General features: G+C 42.8%; 2 protein-coding genes across 7 annotated transcripts in view; one reads left to right on the forward strand and one right to left on the reverse strand.

Annotated features, from left to right (window-relative positions):
• The first annotated feature begins 4263 nt into the window (after positions 1–4263).
• On the forward strand, positions 4264–18094 carry arhgef33 (Rho guanine nucleotide exchange factor (GEF) 33). Its single transcript, XM_061690542.1, has 17 exons — positions 4264–4413; positions 6248–6297; positions 7356–7520; positions 8251–8363; positions 8428–8558; positions 9129–9245; positions 10202–10328; positions 10632–10764; positions 11673–11780; positions 12326–12418; positions 13226–13374; positions 13468–13545; positions 14431–14612; positions 14751–15178; positions 15266–15445; positions 16541–16662; positions 16734–18094. The coding sequence occupies exons 1-17, from the start codon at positions 4353–4355 to the stop codon at positions 16813–16815; spliced, it is 2319 nt and encodes a 772-aa protein (XP_061546526.1). The 5' UTR covers positions 4264–4352; the 3' UTR covers positions 16816–18094.
• Positions 18095–18548: 454 nt separating this feature from the next.
• LOC133409933 (mitogen-activated protein kinase kinase kinase kinase 3-like) overlaps positions 18549–22717 on the reverse strand; it is a 36101-nt gene continuing 31932 nt past the window's right edge. For 4 of the 6 annotated variants that reach the window (XM_061690538.1, XM_061690536.1, XM_061690541.1 and 1 more), the window contains 5 exons: positions 22580–22672; positions 22397–22467; positions 22253–22308; positions 22120–22167; positions 18549–21314 (listed from right to left, as the gene is read on the reverse strand). In XM_061690538.1, the coding sequence (XP_061546522.1) occupies positions 21227–21314; positions 22120–22167; positions 22253–22308; positions 22397–22467; positions 22580–22672 (356 nt within the window). In that variant the 3' untranslated portion in view covers positions 18549–21226. The remainder of the gene's footprint in view (positions 21315–22119; positions 22168–22252; positions 22309–22396; positions 22468–22579; positions 22673–22717) is intronic. The other 2 variants (XM_061690537.1, XM_061690540.1) reach the window with 1 other exon arrangement.

The following is a 22717-nucleotide window of genomic DNA, read 5'->3' on the forward strand; positions in this document are numbered from 1 at the left end:
GTGTGTGTAAGTAAGAGGGTATGCATTTAAGAGCTAATAACTAATGCAATCCAACACTAATGGAACGCCAATTGGTTCCCATGCAGTGATCCATGACCCCTGCCCCCCTTCGTCCCCCCCTTTACTGGACAATAGCAGACACCTGGACTAATAGTGTGTGTGTGTGTGTGTGTGCGCACGCATCATAATATTGACAGGCTGCAATGTGAGAGGTCAGGACACAATAGCGCTGTGACTCTGAAGACGTAACACCATGCTGTGAGAGGTCGCAGCTATGTGACACGCACGCACGCGATCAACGAAATTAATTCAAATGCATTCATCTGTGTGGTTAAATCCTGTGTTACAAGCAAGTACGGTGGTTTGACACCTTTCTGTGTTGTTTAAAAATATTTGGGGGGGAGCTCTCTAATTTGTAGGGGTGCTGGGATTCATTCGAAAATGGGCTAGAAATGCCATCTGACGTTGCAAACAATATTTATTCGTCAATTTGTGTTTTAGTTCCCTCACACGTATACAAAAAAAAATAAAAAATCACTTCAAAGCTGATTAATTTGACTTGTAGCATAAGACATTACTACGACAAGGCGCGGTACGAAATTTTAATGTTCGATTTGAGCTTTGCGCCGTGAAAAATCACTTTCATTGAAAAATGATTGACGTGTGCGTGCGTGCGTGTGTGTGTGTGCGTGTAGTTAAATGTCACACCGCGAACACAACAAAAAGCTAAAAAAAAAACCGCTAGCATTTAAATGACACACACACACACAGCCTGCTGACATTTTCTCACCAATTTTACACATTTACTTTCAACTGCACGTGTGTGTGTGTGTGTGTGTGTGTGTGTGTGCGTGGGTGCGTGTGTTGTGCAGTCCCACACACAAAAAACATGCGACAGGGTGATATTTTGACAGCAGGATGCAGATATTCAGATAAAAGAGGCAGGTGCACAGGGTGTTTCCCCCGCTGCAGATGTGTCTCCACAATGTGACAGCATGTGTGTGTGTGTGTGTGTGTGTGTGTGTGTGTGATATATATATATATATATATATATATATATATATATATGGATATATGCATGGAAAATGTTGCACAATAACTCGATCGCAATGTCTCCCAAAGCATGTTTGAAAACTGTTCTGAGGTCCAAAAAAAGAAGATAATTTGAATTACAAAAAAAAAAATCAGAAATAAAATAATATAAAATGGGTTTGTACAAAAGTACTCATTGTAATAAAATAATAGAAAAAAACATAATTCAAAAATAGAAAAAGATGACCTAAAAAGAATACTCCTCGATCTGTGAATGTTGAAATATTCTTACATGGGTGTATACAAAATAATTGTAATTAAATAATGGAAAATAAATCATCTTTACTTAAAAAACAGGGGAAAAAATATGGCATGAAAGTCACTTCATTGTATCCAAATAAAATTCAAAATATTCAAATAAAATTAAAAGGCTTGGTACAAAATAAGAATTTCAAATGTGTGAAAAGGGTCATATGCTTAAAGAAATTGCTTGAAGATTGAGCCCGAGATGCCGGACCTCCTCCGTGGAGGCCACAGGTGTCAAACTCAAGGCCCAGGGGGCCACATCCGGCCCGCCACATCATTTTATGTAGCCCCGCGAAAGTAAATAATGTGCGTCAACTTCCTTAATTCGTGCTGAAATCTTGCTGCCAAAGTTTCAACTCATCATATGTAATGAATAATAATGTTGAGAGATTGCAAGCATTTTTTTTTTTGTGGGGGGGTCACCAAACCCATTTTTACAGTAACTCGATAGCGTTAGTGTACAGACTTCAAAATCAATTTATAGAATATATTCAATAATATGACAACACAATGAAACATATGGTTTCAAAGTCATAACGGCCTTCTGAGGAAAACCGTACCTACGATGGGGGCCGTGACAAAAAATAAGTTTGACACCCCTGGTGTGGGCTGAGTCGTCGTTGTCCCTGCAGTCTCACAAGGGTGGTGCCGTCAGAAACCTTGACGATGGCGTCGTTGGGGCAAATGGCAGCGCAGCCATGTGTAAAGAGGGCGTACAGAAGAGGACTGAGGACGCATCCCTGAGGTGTCCCCATGTTCAGGATGAGGGTGGGCGGAGGAGGTGTTGTTTCCCATCCTGACATTCGGGACTCTGTTGCTGAGGACGTCGAGTACCAAACTCAAAAGGTTGATTGCACAGTGGAAAAAGAGTGCGTCGTAGTTAGGTGGCAGACGCACACACTCGCACACGCTTTGTGGAGGCGAAAGCAAACTTCACCACGGCAACGAGTCGGGAAGACGCTGACGGGGAACAAAACACCAATGTGTGCAAATATGTATCTTGCGTTTAAGAAGCAACACCGGAGGAAATATATTTTTGTGTCATCTTACTGACAATATTGTGTTTGTACAAATACTTCAGCGTGTGCGCTTGTGGTGTTTGTGTGTGAGGAAAGACTGGAAAAGTCTGAGAGGTGTGACGGAGTGTGTGGTTTTGACATATTTCATATCATACACAATGGGGAGAAATGTGGTTTGCTTGTATATATATATATATATATATATATATATATATATATGTGTGTGTGTGTGTGTGTGTGTGCGTCTTATTGAATGCAAAAGATGTCTCAAAAAAAATTCAGGCGTGCCATTACAAAGGTTATCATGCTCACTTTTGATCGACGCTGCGATTTTTGGGAGACACCTGCAGATGAGAGAAGCGCGTGCACACACACACACACACACAAACGTTACAAAACATTCAAATATACATTCAATTGCTGCACTTTTGTACTCTTGTGTGTAACTGGTGTGAGCATAACGTAAAGCACTTTAATTGACTTTAATGACACAATTGCCCTGCAACATCGCGTGCACAGGAAGCTGACAAAGCGGCGGCTTTTGTTCCCCCCTCGCATCGTGTTTGCCGTGCCACAGGTGTTCACCCGTGCGTGTGCGCGCGCGGCGTGGTCACGTGCACACACGCGCGCCACGCCACGCGCGTACACGAGAGAGAGAGAGAGAGAGAGAGAGAGGTTTTTGCACCTGTGAAGCAAAAGGCGTGCAGATGTGGTGTGGCAGCAAACACGCTGCACGCGTGAGGAGGGTGGGGGAGGGGTATGATGACATCATCATCATCATCATCATCATCATCATCATCATCATCATCAGTCGTATTACCAATAGAAGACAGGACAACATCATTAAAACACAAACATTTTTCACCCTCCTTCAGTGAGTGTCAGACATGTAATACACAACAGTGACCAGCAGAGGTCCCTACACGTGTTAATAAGGAGGAAATAAAACTGGATGTGTTGATTGGAGGGAGGGAGGGAGGGGGGGGGGATGCAAAAAGAAATGGAAGGGAGGGAGAGAAATAAGGGACCGACGCTAGAGAGGAAAGAAAAGGAAGAAAGGATCGATAAAAGCAGGGGCGCAGATGGGATTTGGGGATTGGGGGTGGGGGGCCAAGCTTGTCAAAATAATAAATATGATGTCAAATTGGAGTCTATATATCTTAATGAGAAAAAGTGTCCCCCCCCCGCACCTACTTTAGGATACATTTTCTAATGCAACGTGCTTATCAAGATGATTGTTTTCTCTTTTCAGGCTTCAAATAAGAACAATTTCCGATAAACAAGGCTTCAAACTTCTTTTCCCCCAATCTTCTGCCATCTCGTGGGAAAGCATTTACTGGTTCTGCCTGTCACTATACGTCACTGGCGTAGATAGATGATATAACAACTCAAATCTTACCTCTGTAACTATTTTAAGACAGTCGCGCCACAATTTGTGTTCAAATAGCCGTTGCTTAAAGGGTTTTAATACGGCAACACCGATGCTATACGTTAGCCTGACTATGGCGTTTCCCATTATGTGTTAGCATTAGGCGTTTCAAATACACGAGAAATCCTCTTTAATTTGTTAGTAAACTTAAATCGGGAGTGGCAATTAACAGCTTCAAGGCCTTATTATTTTTTATTTTTTTTTTGGGGGGGGGGGGGGGGAACATGTTACAAAACATCTATGGCATCGCAGGTCCTCACAAGTGATTATTTGCTTTGTTAAGGTGCGCCACTGATATTTGCAGCGGCTCGCTAATACGTTCGGTACGCAGCGTGAGTGCTTTTGCCACGAAGCAGCATTTATGATTCGTTTGCGGTTTGGCGTACAGTGCGATGCTGTCACGTCCGTCTGCGCGACCTCCGCGCAAACAAGGAGCCGTTTGTGCCCACAAGACAAATCACAGGACTCACATGCTGTTTGCAGGGGAGGGACGTCTTCATCGTTTTCATCTTCTTTCTCATGTTCCTCTCGTTCTTCGCGAGCCACCGCACTGCAAGGATCAAAACATGGGGGACAGTCCACGGGACCCTCAGGACCGCACAGAAGACGTGACACCAAACCAAAAAGGTACGGAAAACAACTTTTTCGAGTCGTTTTGATTCAATACACTTAGTGAAGCATAAACAGGAAGTGCACAAGGCAGACTTCCTGTGATATGGACAACAAAAACAAAGCGTGTCAATACAGTCACGGTTGACATGTGAGCAAAGGTGGAAAAAGTACTCACGCCGCCTACGTAAGTACAAGTATAGACACTCGTGGGGGAGAAAAAGGATTGATTCGACTCCTTTACATAAGTAAAAGTACAGAAGATGCTCAATGTTCTTTCGTAGACTGCCATGCAACACAGACGTGAAGCAGTTCTCAAAAACACTGCTGGTGTAACTAAAGGAGAGTTCACAGGAAAGCAAAATCATCGAGCGCTTTTTAGTTCGAAACAGTAAATGTTCCTAAATAGACTTCCATGCAACACAGACGTGAAACAATTATACCACTAAATTGTCACCGTGGCATCATCTTCCCATGAGTGATGCCGTAAGTGAATAAAACAATGAGCTGACTCAACAGTTTAACTCATTCGCTGCCAGCCTTCCCAGTTAACATGGACATTTGACTTCTAAAGCCGTCAATGGCAGTGAATGTGTTAATAGACAAATACATCTGCACACCCTCACCTTTGCGGCTGACCGGCTCCTTCTGCACCGAAGATTGCGGCAATCTATTTTGAACAAAACAGGCTTACTCAAACTTAACTATTGTCACTCGTTATTGTCTTTAAAAAAAGAAAAAAAAAAAATCCCGATTTTCCATATGCTACATAGCTTTTGCTCGCTAGAGAACAAGATTTCCGAAAACAATTCCACATGTAGAATGTCTTGCCAACAGGTGTGTATTTGTTATTTTTTTTGCTAAGGAAGAGGTGGGAGTGAGTTGCGGGGGCTATAAATCACTCAGACGTCAATCACTTATTATCTACCTCATGCTGCCTAACTACGTTTTTATTTTAATTTTTTTGAGATATAGATACTGTTGGAAATTCCAGGAATGGAAAAACTTTGTCCATGTTCCACAAAAGGATTGTACGTAATCTTAACATCGTAAAAATATTTTCTAACTTCCAGATGTACGTTTCCTTGTAGTTTTATTAAAGGGGGCGGGGCGGGGCGGGGCATATATCTTTTGATCTCTATAGAACACGATGTCCTAAAACTGTTTCACATGTTCACATGTAGATTTTATTGTGGACATGTGTGCATTTGTCGTTTTATTCCCGGGGAAGTGGTGGGACCATAAATCATTCAGACGTGGATCACTTCTTATCGATAACCCTCATGCTGTCTTACACACACGATGCATTTTTGTTGGAAATTCCAGCAACGGAAAATGTTTGTCCCCGTTCCTACAGGAGGAACGTACATCTTGACATAAAAATATTGGATGACTTCCAGATGTACATTCTTTATAGTTTTATTAACGGGGGGCAATCGGAAGTTTCCTTACCAAATGGGGGCTATAGACCTTTATTTAACCTGTATTCTAAGAATAGGCTATTGTAAAAAATCTTTGATGGCATCCAGATGTATATTTTATTGCACCCAGGTGTACATTTATTGTTTCATTTTATAGTAAGTAGCGGGAGTGGCTAGGGGGGGGGGGGGGGGGCGGAGTCCTAAATCACTCATCCATCGATCACTTTTGCACAACAGTTCCTCTGTCTTTTGATGATGATTTTTTTTTTGGCGAAGCTTTTTAGAGCAGACTGATGTAAAAACATTTTCTGACTATTATTATTATCATAATACAGTGATCTGCCATCTTGCTGGCTTCTGTAGGCAATTGCATTTGCAAAAATGTATTTTAGTATTTTCTATCGCTATATTAATGTGTTTTATTTGTCCAGATAAAGAAGAAGACAAAAGCGTGCCGGACGCTAACATGGAGGTAGCTCAGGTAAGAAGCTCTCTATGCTCCAGCTAACTGTTGACATTTGTTTGAGCCTTAAAAATCTTCGTTTAATGCTATCAACTTTCTATTAGAATTCTACCAACACACAATTTCAACATGAAAACACCTCAATCCTCTTAATCAATTCACCCTTTTCCGTCTGAATGTTAAGGTTGCTCAATACGACAGCCGAAATATTAGGAACCGTGCTAACGACGACAACAACGAAGACTTGGCGAATAGCGTCGGCCAAAGCCCAGCGGGAGTTTTGAGGTCGAAATGTTGCGATAACATCAAGTTGTGTTCCATACGCATGTTCCGTTTAAAGCCGCCGCCGCCTGTCTCGGTTTCACTTTTCTCATGACTGAATAAGTGAATCAGCTCTCGGGAACAAGACATTCTGTCTCTGGTTCTTTCCGTCCTCCATCTTTTCCATCTCTGTGTGTGGGTCATGTGAGAGGCATCAGGCAGGACGCACGTGTTCTTTTTCTTTTCTTTTTGTTTGTACTGGACACGATATACATTTGATGTGCGCTGCAAACAAACGCCTTTGAAATGGTCTACGTTAGCCACATTAGCCATTTGTGTATGGCGAGAATACCGTAGACGTGTAACGCTCGTGTCATGTCTCAAAACCGTCTCCTCGTTAAAACACATTTGAAATGAAAGGAAACAAACCGATCAGCCATCCATCCATCCATCCATCCATCCATTTTCTGAGCCGCTCCTCTATCCCAGCTATCATCGGGCAGGAGGCGGGGCACACCCTGAACCGGTTGCCAGCCAATCGCAGGGCACATACAAACAGACGACCATTCGCACTCACATGCACAACTTCGGGCAATTTAGAGTCTCCAATTTATGCATGTTTTGGGGATGTGGGAGGAAACCGGAGTGCCCGGAGAAAAGCCCACGCAGGAACGGGGAGAACATGCAAACTCCACAGAGTCGGGGCCGGGGATTGAACCCGGGTCCTCAGAACTGTGAGGCTGACGCTCTAACCGGTCGGCCGCCGTGCCGCCATCAGCCAACTAATGAAGTGTAAATATTGGCTGACCACGCAGCTGCAGGGCCTGGTGGCGGAGCTGCGCGAGGGGCTCCGCGTCTCCCTGGCGGAGCTGTGCGAGCTGCGCCAAGAGGACCGGCGGCTGGAGGAGAGCCTGCGGGCCCACCGGACCCACGTGGATCAGAAGATCACGGGCCTCAGGAACTCGCTCAACACGTTCAAGGTGCCGGACACACCGTCGAGCGACCCAACACGCGCGCGCGCGCGCACACACACACACGCACACCGAGCGTATTCTCCATGGAGGTGGAAAAGCGTCAGGAGCCGAATGAGGAACATCTCCCAGGATGGAGGCAGCAGAGCGATGTCATATAGTAGACAGCAGCTATTTTGGAAGTCACGGATTGCGCTGCTTGTTCATCTACACACACTTGGACTGTCTGCGCTATTGTGGTCGGTCACCGACCTAACTTGCTTGACACCTACATACTGACCTCCCCGCCCTAACTGTACCAGCCGACCTCAGTTCCACCTAGCCGAACCGTAGGTTTGGCGGGTAGCTAGGTACCTACTTACCGGCCGACCTGGCCCTAACTTTTGTTTACCGTTCGACTTCTGTCCGCCCACCAACGAACCCTAACCCTTACCCGACTCCTCCCTGTTCACTAAACCCCAACTTCTACCTACCAAACCTCCGACGACAGACTTACCCGTCTACCTACAGACCGACTTAACACTACCACCAAGCACTGACCTGAATAAGGTCTCTCCAACTCTAATCCATCGCCCAACTTAGCTACCTAACCCTAACTTTTGTCTACCGTCCTTCCTACCGACCGACCGACCGACCCGCACGCCTACGTCCGATATCCTACCTACAGACGTTACCGAAACATCTACCCGACCGATCAAACCCCGCCTACCCAAAACCACCCACCCGTTTACGTTTTCAGGAGGAGCTGAGCGCCACGTTCTTCCACATCCAGGACGTCTCCAACAGACAGCGGGAGCTGACCGAGCAGCTGGAACAGCAGCAGCCGGAGACCCCCGTCGGTGTCGCACACAGGTAGCCCTACACCTGAAACGCTCAAATGAATCACGCAATCGCTTATTTCTGATTGGTCCAAAAGCAGGAAAAGCTCCAAGTCGGACGTGCTGAGCGCATCTGAGGACGAGCGCGTCCGTGCGCCCGGCCAATCGGAGCTCAGCATCATCCGGTGCTACTTTGCCGAGTCGCAGAGGAGCGCTACGTCCGCGCAGAGTGAGCAACTGAATGGTGCTTTGTGGGCAAGTCGCAGTGGATATAAAAAGTCTACACACCTGTTCAAATGCCAGCCTTTTGCAATTTAAAAAAAAAAAAAAAAAAAAAAAAAAAACACTTTTCAAAGCTTTTAATATGCGCTATGACCTGAACAACTCAATTGGAAAAAAAATCTCTCGAGAAGCAATAATAAAACGAGACGTGGTGGCAAAAGTGTGCACACCCTTTTACAACTGGGCATGTGGCCGTGTTCAGCATGAACCAAACACATTTCAACTCGCGTTTAATTCATGGCAGTCAGTGTACACCTGCCACTAGTTAAAGTGCCTCTGATTAACGCCAAATAAACTTCAACTGTTCTAGTAGGCTTTTCCTCATAGATCCCCCCCCATGGCTATAAGTCACATTAATGTTGGAAAAGGTTTTGAATCGATTTATCTTGGTCTTTTTAAAAAACATTTTTTTTATATATATATATACAGTATCGCAAAAACCTGGCATCTGGACAGGGGTGTGTAGATTTTTCATAGCCACGGCAAAGGAAAATAAATTCACCGAAATGTGTTGTAGCATCCACCTCTGAGCAGCAGAAGCAACAGAGATGCTGTTGGTCCAGAAATCCGGCGTGGGGGGGCGACAGGAACGGTAGCGAGGACACGGACGCGCCCGGCAACCTCAAGGACAACGGTACGAAAACACGCACTTGGTGGGTATTGAGCGAGATGATGAAACAAAATTTAGCAAGGTAGCATAAAATACAAATATATGGATACAACATACCAATAAATAAATATTCAAAATAAAATGAAAAAATAAATCACTAACATGGGTTAAGATAAAAGAAAAAGAATTAGAATGTGATTTAAAAAAAAAAAAACCCACTAAAAACAAGCAAAACTGTAAGATAAAATAGAAAAACAAATACAATACATGAAATACAATTAGACAAAATGAGTGGAATCGAAATAAAATGAAAAAGGTCAGATAAAATGAAATAAAATATATAGGCTCTTTTTTTTTTTTTTTTTTAAAAGCAAGCAATAAAAAAACAGAATTAGAGTGAAGCAAAATAAGATAAAATACAACACAAATACATTAAAGTATAAAAATAAAAAATAAGAGCTAAAATATAAAGAAAATAGATCCAATAAATGAAATACAATAAGATGACTTCAATCTATATCAACATGACTGGAATCTTAATAAAATAAGAAAAGACAAAATAATATAAAATTAAGATGAAATAAAATATAAGCTTACTTAAAGAAATAAATAAGATTAAGTTAAATACACTAAAAAGAAAAAATACAATAGGATCTAAAGATAAAATAGAAACAATACAAAATGAAGAACAAACTAAATTGAGACAAAAATGAGATTTAAATAAAACAAGATACAATCAAATGAAATACATGAGAAAATAATATACAATATAAAATAAGAGTAAAACAAAATAGGATTAAAACAAATCAAAATAAAACTAAAAAGAAATACAGTATGAATTACAAAAAGATCAAATAAAAATGATATGAACTGAAAAGAAGCAGAATAAAATAAAACTAATGAATTGACTTGAAAATTCCTCACAAGATTGCTAGCCGTAATTCTTGATTCTTTTATTTATTTTTTATTTTTTTGGTCAGGCCTGCGACAGAAGGCGGCCTTGGAGCTGCTGGAGTCGGAGAGGATCTACGTGTCGCATTTGTCTCTGCTGCTGAAGGCCAACATCACCTTCAACGGCTCCGAGGCGCTCGCCGCAAAGGACAAACGGTGAGAAAAAAGAAAAATGGCACTGTGGGCCACGACTTCATTATTAGTCTTTAGTTCGCACACACACCTACTGCGCGTGCCCACGCGGGATCAAATTCGAACGTTTACGGCAGGAAATGAATAAATCTAATAAAGCTTAATGCTAATGTCATCGCCGCTGTAGCCTCCGTACACGTTTACAAAAAGCACAACGGGGGGCCAAGGATATTTGTCAGCGATGGCGTCGCTTTTCACAAAGTCGTTGACGTGGGCTGCCAAAAGCCGCCAAACTGACGACGTGCCGTCCTCCGTCGGTGGCCGCAGTCCGTTTCCCAGCTCCCTGAGGTTCCTGATCCAGCAGCACCTGGACCTGCTGCACACCCTGCAGGAGCGCGTCCTCAGGTGCCAGTGGCAAGGCATCATGGGAGATATCTTCATGAGGCTCACCAGCAAAGAGGTAGCGTCACACCAAACTGGAACCCACGAAACACAAGTGCGCAAATGAACACGAACACTGGCCTTCTGCTTTTTTGGGGACAAAACACCTGACATGACACGAATCTATATATAGCATCCATAAATACAAAGATTTTATTCTCGATTATACGCGTACAGTACATGAATAAAAACATGGATGTACTATGAATTTACCTATATTACAATGTACAGCCAATATACCAAGTCAATAAAATGTGCATTATTTCAAAAAATATTTACAATATATGAATTGTTTTATGTATATTGTTTTAACGTGCGCCCATGAATATCTTTTAAACATAAATAAAAAATATTTCCCACATGTATTATACATTAAGTGTGTTCACTGAATTATTCGTTTTTAATTCAATAAATATACTACTAATATTAAAGTATTACAATTATTATTATCTGTACCTATGGTATCTATGTAGCTCCTTGAGTAAATGTTTTTTCTTCTAAAATATTGACTTCTTAAGTAATATAAGAAGTGTAATAACAGTTACATTTTTAAAAAAGTATATATATATATATATATATATATATATATATATATTTTTTTTTTTTACAAGTGCATTTCCAATAATCCCCGTCACATTCTCGGCGGTCTTTTAGTCCAACACTGCAATCGACTGCTTAAACGCATCCTTTCCATTTTAATTGAATAAATGTGAATGCGTGGAGGTCAAAAGTTTGTCCCTCATGACTTCTCCATCCCTAATCAATCGCAATCGCCGACCCTTAAAAAATAAGGAAATCAATTACAGCACAGTTGCAAAACAACCCTCCCTGTTGTACCCAAAAGCCGCTGCTGGACCACTTGCCAACACTGTCAACTGCGTATGTGACTTGCACGTGAACTTGCACTTTCCCCCCACCCCCCTGCAGAGCGACTTCCTGGACTTGTACGTGTCCTACCTGAAGGAGCTGCCCGACTGCCTGAACGTGGTCAGCATGCTGGCCGCCGACGCCGTCACGTCTTCCGCCTTCCTGGAGGTTCAAACACACGCAAAAAGTTCACAAAGTTCCACAGCATTTAAAGCCAACGTCAATTTGAATCGGCCATTTGGGGGCCGGGCAACATGCAATCAATGGACGAAGGTCTTGGGACGTACACTACCTCTAATCAATCAGGAACTGGACTCGACCTCCTTGAATCCTACTTCCAGTCCTTATTTGGGGACATTTCCTGATGCACAAGCTCCTAATCAATAATAACCAATCACGAGCTAGGAGGACCTCATTTTGGAAATTTATAGGATTCCAACTTTGTGGAACATTTTGCAGAAGGCCATTTTCTAATGTTTTTAATCATTCAATATACATTTAGCTGCAAAAAGTAAAAATACTGAAAGGACAGAAGTATTGGAACACAAATATGCTAATCAATCGTTATAATGGCGTCCCAATACTTTCGTCCACATCATGGAGATGAGCCTGTTGTCTGCACCGACGTAGCCACATTACAAAAGATTGATTACGTCCTCTCTCTCTCTTCCTGATTGGCCGACTTGCGTCATTTTCTTCGTCGTCTCCAAAAGGGTGACATCATGGGCGACGAATCCAAACCCTCCCTGCCAACGCTGCTCCTCCAACCCGTGCAGAGGATCCCCGAATACCTGCAGCTGCTGCAGGTGACACGCACGATAAATCTCAACAAATCCATCACTCATTCATTGACTTATTGGGAATAATATACAATTTTTTGGGGGGGTAAATTACATATAAACGTAACTTTTATTTGAATGAATAACTTTGAGTAATTGATAATTACAAATAACATTAGAATATTTTATTAATCAAATTAACCATTTTAAACCTGTATTTAACAATTCATTTATTTTTATTCAACATATCACTAAAAAGGAGAGATTTTATTCTTCAAATAAACTTTTGCATATACATTTAAGAACTTTAAAAATGTATTTTATTACATAATGGGTTAATTATTAATGTTTGGATTAATTATAAAAACAAAATAAAAATGAATTGTTTTAATATTGAAATAAACTATTTTACATCTAGTCACTGTTGGGCAGATGCCGAAGCCCAAATGTAGCCAATTTCAAATTTTTTCCCAAATCAATACAATTTGTCGGTCTCCACGTGGGTCTGTTCATTTTGCAAATTACTCACCAATATAAAGTGTTGGAAATAGCTTGAGAACCTCAACGTCAATATTGACTAAAAAAAAAGTATCTTTTTTTTTTAATTTCCTGGGGGAAAAAAAAAGTTTTGGAAATGCGGGGATTCCACTCGAGAGTGATAATATTTTGCGTTCACAAATGACATTTCATTTGATCTTATTGAGTTTTATTTTTGGCCCTTGGCCACAAGAGGCTCGTGAGCAGAGCCCGACCGGAGATGGACACAAGTGGCCCGCTTGTGTGTCACGTGTGTGCGTATTATGCGTATTATGCGTGCTGTGCGTGTGTGTTAAGGGTTTGCTGAGGCAGACGGAGTCGTCGCACCCGGACTACTACCTGCTGCTGCTGTGCATCCAGCAGTTCCGCTGCTTCTCCAGCCAGCAGCAGCACCTCCTGCAGCGCAGCCAGGAGCTCCTGATGCACAACCGCCAGGAGGTCAAGAGGTCAGCACGCTCAAAGTTCTCCCAACATTCATACTTGTAAACACAACCCAGGTAAAGATGGAGGACACGTGTGCGCGCGCGTACTCCCCGCAGGCCGTCCACGAAGCAGCTTCTGCGGCCCGTGGAAGGCGGCCTTCAAGGTTCTCCGTACATTCACGGCAGCACCGTTTTGTAAGTACGGCAACGACATTTCTCTTCCAGGCCACTCGATTGGCAGAAGAGTGGCGAGTTAGCTTAGCACGAAAAAAAAAAAAGCAATTCTAAAAATGGAAAGAAATTAAGCAAGGTTAATGAATCAAAATAGATCATGGCGATCACCAGATGTGACACCAATTGCTAGAAACAAGCATTTGGTAGTCTTAAACCACGGGTGTCAAACTGGTGGCCCGGGGGCCAGATCCGGCCCGCCACATCGCTTTATGTGGCCCGCGAAAGCAAATCAAAATTGCTCATTGTGTTCTGGTGTAATACTATTGAGATATTTGCAAGCATTTTTTTGTTTGTTACCAATCGCCCTTTGAAAAGGACTGCAATAGTTGAAAAACATCTTTTTAAAGGCTTCTGATTTCAAAACTGCTTATTCGTCAATGTGTTGTGTATACAGTATGTAATTAGAATATATGTGGTAATCTTTCATTTATTTGGTTTCACAGGCCCTCCGAGGGAAGTCATAACTACGATGTCGCCCGTGACAAAAATTAGTTTGACACCCCTGTCTTTAAAAAAAAAAAAAAACTAGCATTTTGGGTAGGAACTACTAATTGGCCGTTACTAATACTCAAGAAGTTTAGCATTTTGGACAGGTACAACCAATGGGTAGGTGTTAATGCTAAAGAAATTTAGTATTTTAGGTAGGTACTAATCCCGTACAAATACTAAACAAAAGTAGCATTTTGAGCAGGTACTACCAACTCTCTTATAGGAAAATATGCTTCTGAAGTCACAAAACTTTATAAGTGGTTAACTTCTTTTGACACACCAAAAAAGACCTCCCAAAAAAGCAGCTCATTTTTAAATAAGATGAAAAGCTTCTTCCGTGCCATTCAACGTGTACAGGGAGCACACCAACCAGGCCAAACACAGCAAGCAGCGTCTCTTAGAGCAGATCCAGTCCAGCCATCGCTTCCACGAGTGGGATCGCGAGCACGAGCCCGAAGCCAGCTCTTACCCACCCGACTGGCCGCCCCAGCTGCAGTACTACAGCCCCGACGTGGACTCGCGCAAACACAAACCCACAGGTAATACAGAACTTGGCTGCACATTTTGCAAGGTTCTTGGGCGATTTCTAAAAATATGAAAAAGGTCCTTGACGATTAGGAATGTCCATGGCAGTGAACGCGTTAACAGCACGGTGTCACCAACCTTTTGGCTTCCAGGTCTGGGCAGCATCCCCGAGAGCGACGCGTCAGAGCGCTCCGGCCAGCATCCCCCGCTCTCCAGAACCTCGGAATTCCGGCAAGTCCAGCCGGGCTCGGCTCTGGCCGACGCCTTGGAGGAGTTCCTTGTCACTCCCGACCCCCCCGGGATGGAGCGTCTTTACGAGAAGGACCGGGGCTCCCCGCACGACGCGTCCGCGTTCGACCGCTACTCCTCGGCCTCGTCCGACTCGTCCATCGACATCGCCTTCGTCAAGTGCCCCAAAGCTCCCGCGACCCCGTCGCGCCACGCGCCGACCGGCCGGGATATCTTTGGGAACGGGTACAACAAACTTCCCAACCAAGGGTGCGCCTCCCCGGACGAGGCTGTGCTGATGCGCCAGGCTCACCAGCGCCCCCTTCAGCCCGGTCAGCGCAAAAAAAGCAAGGTGAGCTCATCTGGTGCTTAAATCGAGTTTGTCTCATTCCCATCTCAAACTGCGATGAGACACATTCCGCGTTCGCCGTCTTTGCAGTCGCTGAACGGCCTGCAGATGGACAGCGCGGTGACAGACGGCGGCCACGCCAAGCTTGAGCGCCAGGGCAGCAGGGGCAGCAGAGGGTGCGTCGCCCCGTCCCGCAAGATCCACAGCTCGCCGGGGAGCAGGAAGGACGCCGAGAGGCCCGGCGACGACCTTCACGGGCTGCTCGCCATGGTGACGAATGCACGCGCTAACGGGCAGCATAAATCGCGACATTGCAATTGGGAATTTTTGTAAACATTTTACATCGCCGCTTAAATGAGCTGCGGTATGAATGAAGCAGAAAGTGGTACACAGCTCCACTGGGAAATCCTCAAAAAGTAACATTTTGGCTCAGTTCGCTACCTAAATGGGTTGCGAAATGTAGCAGATCTATTTTTAACCAAGAAGTCGACTGTAAATAGGGGACACATCTGCTCTCACACTATACATTTATTCAGGCCTAGTTCGAACCGTACAGGTTGTGCGGTATGTTTCAGAATTTAACGCTTCCCTTTTGAACCAAAGGAAAATGTAAATACTTGTAAATGTTGTATGAAGCCGCTTTCATCGAGGTTCGACGGGTTGTGGTAAAGTTCCAGATTCAACAGGAAGAGAGCAAAGTTTCAGGCAGCTCCATTTTGAATCCCAAAAAAGGTTGGACACGTCCACTTTTGCTCTACCTGTCTCTCTCCCCCCCATGCCTGCGGAATGGTCTACATATTTTGTATGTAAAAAAAAAAAAAAAAGATTGTGCAAAGATGAGACAGCAGTATTCTTATTAGTTAGGATTCTGCAAAAGCTGACTCCCTCAGGACTTTTGGTGCTAATCCTGAGAAAAATGCGACACAGGAATCACGAGGGAACCGTCACAAGTTAGGTGCACAACATTTTTTTTGTCCTGTGATCCGGGAAGTGACGCTAAACAAATCATTTTGATAACGGTTCAACCCTGAAGGACGTATACACTTTTTCCCCTGAGGAAGTTTTTGGTGTATTCCGAATGTGGTACTTTTCCACATTTTTTGATTCCAAATGCTATTGCAATCCTGAATTAAACAGCATGACCAATCCACCTTTATGACCTAACTGGTCCAACTCTGATGTTTTACCTATTTAACTAGACCTTATTGTACTGTGACTTTTATTCCTGGTCTCAATTGATCTTACTTCTGTTCGTAATGTGTTTACTGTAGGCTGAAATTAAGTGGGGACACGACTTGACTTGTGATTTTTGTGAGACTTGCTCAAAACTTGAAGGTTTAAGACTTGGGACCTCTTTGCGCTCAGGACTCCGCCATGCAGCCGTGGGGGGGTGAGGAGAACCACCACCACACGGCCTTCAGCGAGAGGAACCGCAAGCAGGACAAGGGAGGCTTCAGGAGCTCCTTTAAGAAACTCTTCAAAAAGAAGTACGAAAAATGGACGTTTGAGTCCGATAAAAAGTAGGCTGTTCCTTTATTAAAGCGCTACTCTCTAACAGGGGCGGCGATGACAAGAAGGAGAAGGCGGCTGAGAAAGGGCAAGAAAATCAACAGGCGGACGTCAGAGGCACTGCAGTGTGAACGCACGCGTAGAAAAGCAAACATAAAGCACAAAGGTTATACACAATACGCTTTGAAAAATCGCCGCACCTGAAAAAACTAAACTGGTGATAGCACTGGGTGACTGTAATTCCAGTGAACCCCCAATATTCGTTGGGAATAGGCACAGTTTACATCCCTCCTAAAAATATTTAGAATTGCATGTAGATGTGACAAGATGTCAAGAAAGCACTACTTTTGATGAAATGAATGTATTTATTTTTTTTAACGCTAATCCTCAACTCACTTCATATTTCAGTGAATAGGTGATCTTCGCAGCAAATATCGGAGGATAGGTTAAAATAATCTATGAATACCAAACCAGGAACACACGGGGGCTCACTGCACCTTGACTGGGTGTGGCATCTGTAAAGCTGACACGCAGTGAATGATGCTTCAATATTCTTGAAAATTTGCACGCGTGTATCCTGGAGCCCCACAAATGTCACAACTCAATAGCGCTGCTCCCTGAAAAATTTGAAAAAATTAGCCCCTGACAACAATTTCACCGTTTGACATGAAATTGGGTAGATATGTTGATCATAACAGGACACACAAAAAAGTGTCAAGGACACAAGCCCAAGGACTAAAAAGGACGACTGACCGTTTCGGGCAAATTCCACAACAAGGGGAACTCGTCCAAATCGGAAGCGGTTATACAATACAGATGGGAACAGCTAAATAGCTAAGATTTGTGCCTGCACCATTTTATGCGGCTTGGCGTCAAACTTTCATCACTATCATTTGGAGGATTCAACAATGCACAAGCTTTAGCTTCAATTTAGACATATTGTTATTATATTGTAGACATGCTTAAGTTTGTATGTTGTTTTGAGCTATCCGTTTAAAGATATGAAATGTTTGGACAGATTATTGAAGGATGTAGAAATTAAGGCCAAATTGTAATTAGAGTTTGCTTTTCAAGTTACTAATCGGCAGATGTTATGTGAGAATTTGTTACAAATAAATGTGACATGTATTTCCTGACTAGGCTATACGCAGTGAGTCATTGTTTCAGTATAAACTAACCAACAAAATGACCAGGTGAAACACGGAAGCGTCATATCCTTCTTATTTTTAATGAGTTAACCGCTCATCCTCATAAATCGTGTTACACTTCTCAAAACAAAATATAGGCAATTGTACAGTATGCAAAACAAACCAAATTTTATTTTACACTATATACACATAACGTGCGCATTGCATCGTGAAAAACAAACAAAACCGTGTGTGACATAAAAATAAAAGCGACAGAACAGGAGAGAGTCAGATTTTTAGTGTGTGTTTGTGTCAGTGTTCACATGAAATGTGCCGGCTGGTTAAAATAACAGGAGATGAATTCAAAACACATTTCAGTGGAATGTCTCACTCACGCTGTCAAACGTGACGTGACAAGTCCGCGACATCACAAGGCCGACTGAATCTAAATTGACACAGTGTGCTTTTTTACATAAAATGAGTCAAATCCACATTTTAATATCCATGTCAAGGCATTTGGAATGTGAGACGTTTTCAAATAATTGGAGCTAAGGGGGGGAAATATATATATATATATATATATATATATATGTATATATATATATATATATGTATATATATATATATATATGTATATATATATATATATATATATATATATATATGTATATATATATATATATATATATATATATATATATATATATATATATGACAAATTGCTGCGCTATCCTACATGTGAGTGGAGTGACAGTTGCTTTTTTTTTTTTACAAATCGGTAAAATAATCGACAGATTAATCCAGTATTAGAATAATTGTTAGTTGCAGCCCTAGATTAAACCCAAAGACGAGGCATCATATTTTGTGTCCTCGAACAAGGACGAGGATGGGCTCAGCATAAAACACATGAATCCCTTCAAAGGTCGAGGAGTCTTTATTTGCCGCCCTTTTCAAAAGGAAAACTCTTATTGAATACCTCGGGGAAGTCATAGCCAGACAGAAACATGAAAACAGGCTCAAACGGCAGAACGAAGACGATCACTGTGACTGGACGTGGAGCCAGCGGGGAAGTGATAACATACAACGACGGAGATTCTGACTGGCCACGGAGACAAAAAGTTTCGCCTGAAGCAGAACCTCAAGACACAGCCGTAACGTCTGACCGCACCGTAGATGTTGACCAGGTTTCAAATGAAGCAGAATCGTGAGGCACAGCCATAACATCTCACCGCACAGTAGACGTTGACCAGGTTCTAACAAAGGCAGCTCCTCAAGACACGACCGTTAACATCTGACTGCACCAAAGCTGTGGACCGGGTTTCAACTGAAACCGATCCTGAACACATAGCTGTAACATCGGACTACACCAAAAAATGTTGGCCAGGTTTCAACTCAAGCAGATTCTCAAGAGACAGTTGTAACATCTGACGGCAGGCCTTACTTCAGAGAGTTTCCAAAATGGCTGATTGTGAACGCCTCCCCTTGCCTTCTTCAAGTTCTAATTTATCAGGGGAGGATAGAATTAACAAGTTAAGCAGTTAAGGCAATTGAGAACAGTTTCTCCTTTACAATACCGACCTGGAGGAAATTTAGGGTTCAGCGTCTTCTCCGTGGACACTTCGACAGCAGTCAGAGTCAGGATTCGAACCACTGACGCTTCAACCAGCGGACGGACGACTCTACCAACTGAGCCACAGTCGCTCCATTGTCTTACATAGGGCTGCAACAAATAACTATTTTGATAATCGATTAATCATTTAGAGATGTTTATTTTGTTTAACACAAAATTGTCCAGATTCTTGCAATTTCTCAGATTTTTCTAGTCTTCCATAGAAGCAGACTGATTTCATCAAAATAAGACATTTGCAAACGTGCTTCGAGTTTTGAAAACGGATCAAAATTTTTACGGAATCATTAGCGTTTGTGCATTTTCTAGTGTCAATTTGAAATAATTGACAGGTTTTTTTTTTTTTTTTTTTTTTCAAATAAGAAAAAATATTGCTTAAATCTGTCGAAAACCATAGTCGAAAATTGCAAGTCGCTTGAAAACACATGAGAAGACAAGTTTTCGCATTCCCAAAACATTCTTAAAGAACGTAAAAAAAAAAAAAAAAAAACATGCTGGACAAACTTGTTTTACAGAGTGGGACTGGATAAAACGGTGTGTATGTGCACTGCATGTATTGCCAAGGTGTGCTTCTCAGGGGGGAGCTGAGGCGTCATGTTGCAAATGTGGGCTCTTGCTTGAAAATCAGCGGAAGCAAGTTGCTGACTGAAAGCAATCTTTGTCTCCAGCTGAAATGTCTCATTACTGCAGCAATTTATTGATTTTTTTTTTTTTTATTATTTAAGTTTCTGTTTCAGTAAAAGAGAAAGGTTTGAACATTTAAGAGCTCCTTATTGTTTAAGTTTATATCTGTGATGCAGATATGAGAGAGAGGAAAAAAAAAAAGCCTCTAACGTTTGTGTTGCTTCAGGACAAGATGTGTGTACAGACACACATTGATAACACACACACACACACACATTCACGCGTACACACAAAAGACATCACATTTCTTTCACAAACACCTTTTTCTCTGTGCAAATGTTTAACACCAGTGGTTCAAATAAAAATTAAAAAAAGTAAAAAGAAGCCTTATGATCAAAACTGCATAAAAAAAGATGTTTTTAAATTTAAAAAAAACAAAATCGTGTGCAGAACGAACAAGTCGTCATATTGTGTCATTTTTCGAAAGGGCCATCCGAGGAGACTGAGAATTAGTCTCTGCTTCCTTGTCACATGATCAGAGAACCGGGAAGTGAGCAGCGGACTTCCCCTTGTCTGCCTGTCCGTCCGTCCGTCCGTCCGTCCGCTGTTTGTTTGTGCCGAGCAACTACGCACACGCCTAACTACACACGAGCAGTTTTAGTGTTCATATCTGTCCAAAAATACTACATTTATATGTACATCAATTAAATAGACATCAGTTAAGCACTTACGTGGCTGTTGTTGCTAAGCGGAGGCGGCCGAAAGCCTTCTCCTCATATATATATTTTTTAAACACTTAAAAAACAGGAGAGTCGTCGTCCTGCTGGCGGATTAACGTCATGCCACAATAAATAAAAGTGAGGGAGGGGGTTAGCATAGGGGAGGGGAGGGTCTCTGTGCAAGATGGCCGCAGTAGTAGCACAATGTGTACGACTAAGTAGTACAAGTGGTGTGGAGGTCCCACCTCCAGGGAGGGCGTCACGAGCAGGATTGTTACTTACATAGTCATCTGCCCTCGAACGCACCGCGGCGCCTCGCCGACGCTGTGGAAGGGTGGTGCGGGGGGGAGGTCACAGGAGGGCGGGGGGGGTGGGTGGGGGGCTTGCGCACTCCCTTTGCTAGTTGCTAGGCTCTTAATGCGGGGTGTTAGCATGTGTGCATGTGTCAGTAGCTGTTTTCGTGGCCCGCCAGGATGTAGAGGTTGCTGTGGGCTGTCGGGTTGTCGGTCGGCCGACTCTCCAGCACCACCACCCTGGAAACAACGTATGCACGCAGGAATTATAATGTCATATTAACAGCGAGCACAGATTTAGGGGGGAAAAAACAAGTTCAGCGAGCCCTCTGCCCACACAGGACATCATATAATCGCAATAAAAAGACTATTAGGCTATGTCCACAAATACACAGGTATTTTTTATACACCAATTTTGTACCCACTACATGAAATGGTAGCTTAAAAAAAACAAAAAACATTTGTCCACATAATGTATTTGCAGGCTGTCAAGTGGAAACCGAAACAGCAGGTGGCGCTGCAATGCAATTTCAGCCGATCCGAAATTTGACAAATGTTATTTCCGGAAAAGGCTCTGACATAAGAGTGCAGCTGCACCTGAATAACACAATTAGAAAAACAGTCTACAAAACAACACCTAAAATACTTGGATATTTGGATGTGTCCCCCGCTCCCCCAATAGGAGCCTAAACAATTAGAAAATTTTTTGTATTTTTATGGACATGGCTTAAGTTTCTTTTTTTTTTTATTACCATGGGAACAAACCTCAAATGCTGACATCATCAAACTGACAATAAATGATGAGCGTGCAGACACCAAAATAGAACTTTATTCATTTTGTTTCAAGCTGCTGATCTACATACAATATTGCTGTTAAAAAAATATATATATTAAATGTTATGATGACCAATTAGATTTTGGGGTCTTCACTCTCATCAAGCAAGAAATCCCCCAAAACACACGCGTCCACTTAAAGAGTTGAAAATGGTCAATGAACAGCCGGTTCCAGCGGGCATCAAGCGTCCCAACAGAGAGTCAGCAGTACCTGGGCAGAGTGACGCCTCTGTCATGACGAGCTCTGTAGTCGCCTCGTCTTTTTTGAGAAGGCAGCAGAGAAGGTTAACGCCTGACTCTGTGTCTGTGTGTGTGTATGTATGTGTGCGCGCGCACACACCCACCTGTCTGATCCCAGTAGTCTGAAGATGCGCGTACTGTCCGAGATCTCCTGCGTGATCTGAGGAATTGCACACAAGATTTTAGATACGAAACAAAACAAACAAAAAAACGGCAGTCCGGGTTCCGAGACAAAAATGCCGACTGACCTCATTGGTCTTGAAACTCCGCCCCTGCATGCCGTGCCGCCAGAAGGCCAACACACTATCTTGGAGACAAACTGTGAAGGAAAATGAAAAACAACAACAATGACTACCACAAAACATCGTGTTTAATTAAGTACGGCTTCACCTTTTCTTAGAGTTTAATTGCATCTGGTTCTCTTTTCCTACCTGTGGACTCGATCTGGAAGTTGAAGGTGAGCTCGGCCGACAACTTCCTGCTGGATTTCAGACGGCCCTGGAGGTTGACGATCTTGATACAGCCTGATAGCGAGAAGCGAACAGGGAAGGAAGTGAGAACGTTTTGTC

This window comes from Phycodurus eques, chromosome 11 (assembly GCF_024500275.1).
Source record: "Phycodurus eques isolate BA_2022a chromosome 11, UOR_Pequ_1.1, whole genome shotgun sequence".
Classification (NCBI taxonomy): Eukaryota; Metazoa; Chordata; class Actinopteri; order Syngnathiformes; family Syngnathidae; genus Phycodurus; species Phycodurus eques.

Bases quoted from the DNA above. Each gene is read 5' to 3' on its own strand.
- arhgef33 (XM_061690542.1), top strand. From the start codon at position 4,353: ATGGGGGACAGTCCACGGGACCCTCAGGACCGCACAGAAGACGTGACA. The intron at 10,329-10,631 runs GTGAGAAAAAAG...CGGTGGCCGCAG, and splicing joins CTCGCCGCAAAGGACAAACG to TCCGTTTCCCAGCTCCCTGA. The intron at 13,546-14,430 runs GTAAGTACGGCA...CAACGTGTACAG, and splicing joins ATTCACGGCAGCACCGTTTT to GGAGCACACCAACCAGGCCA.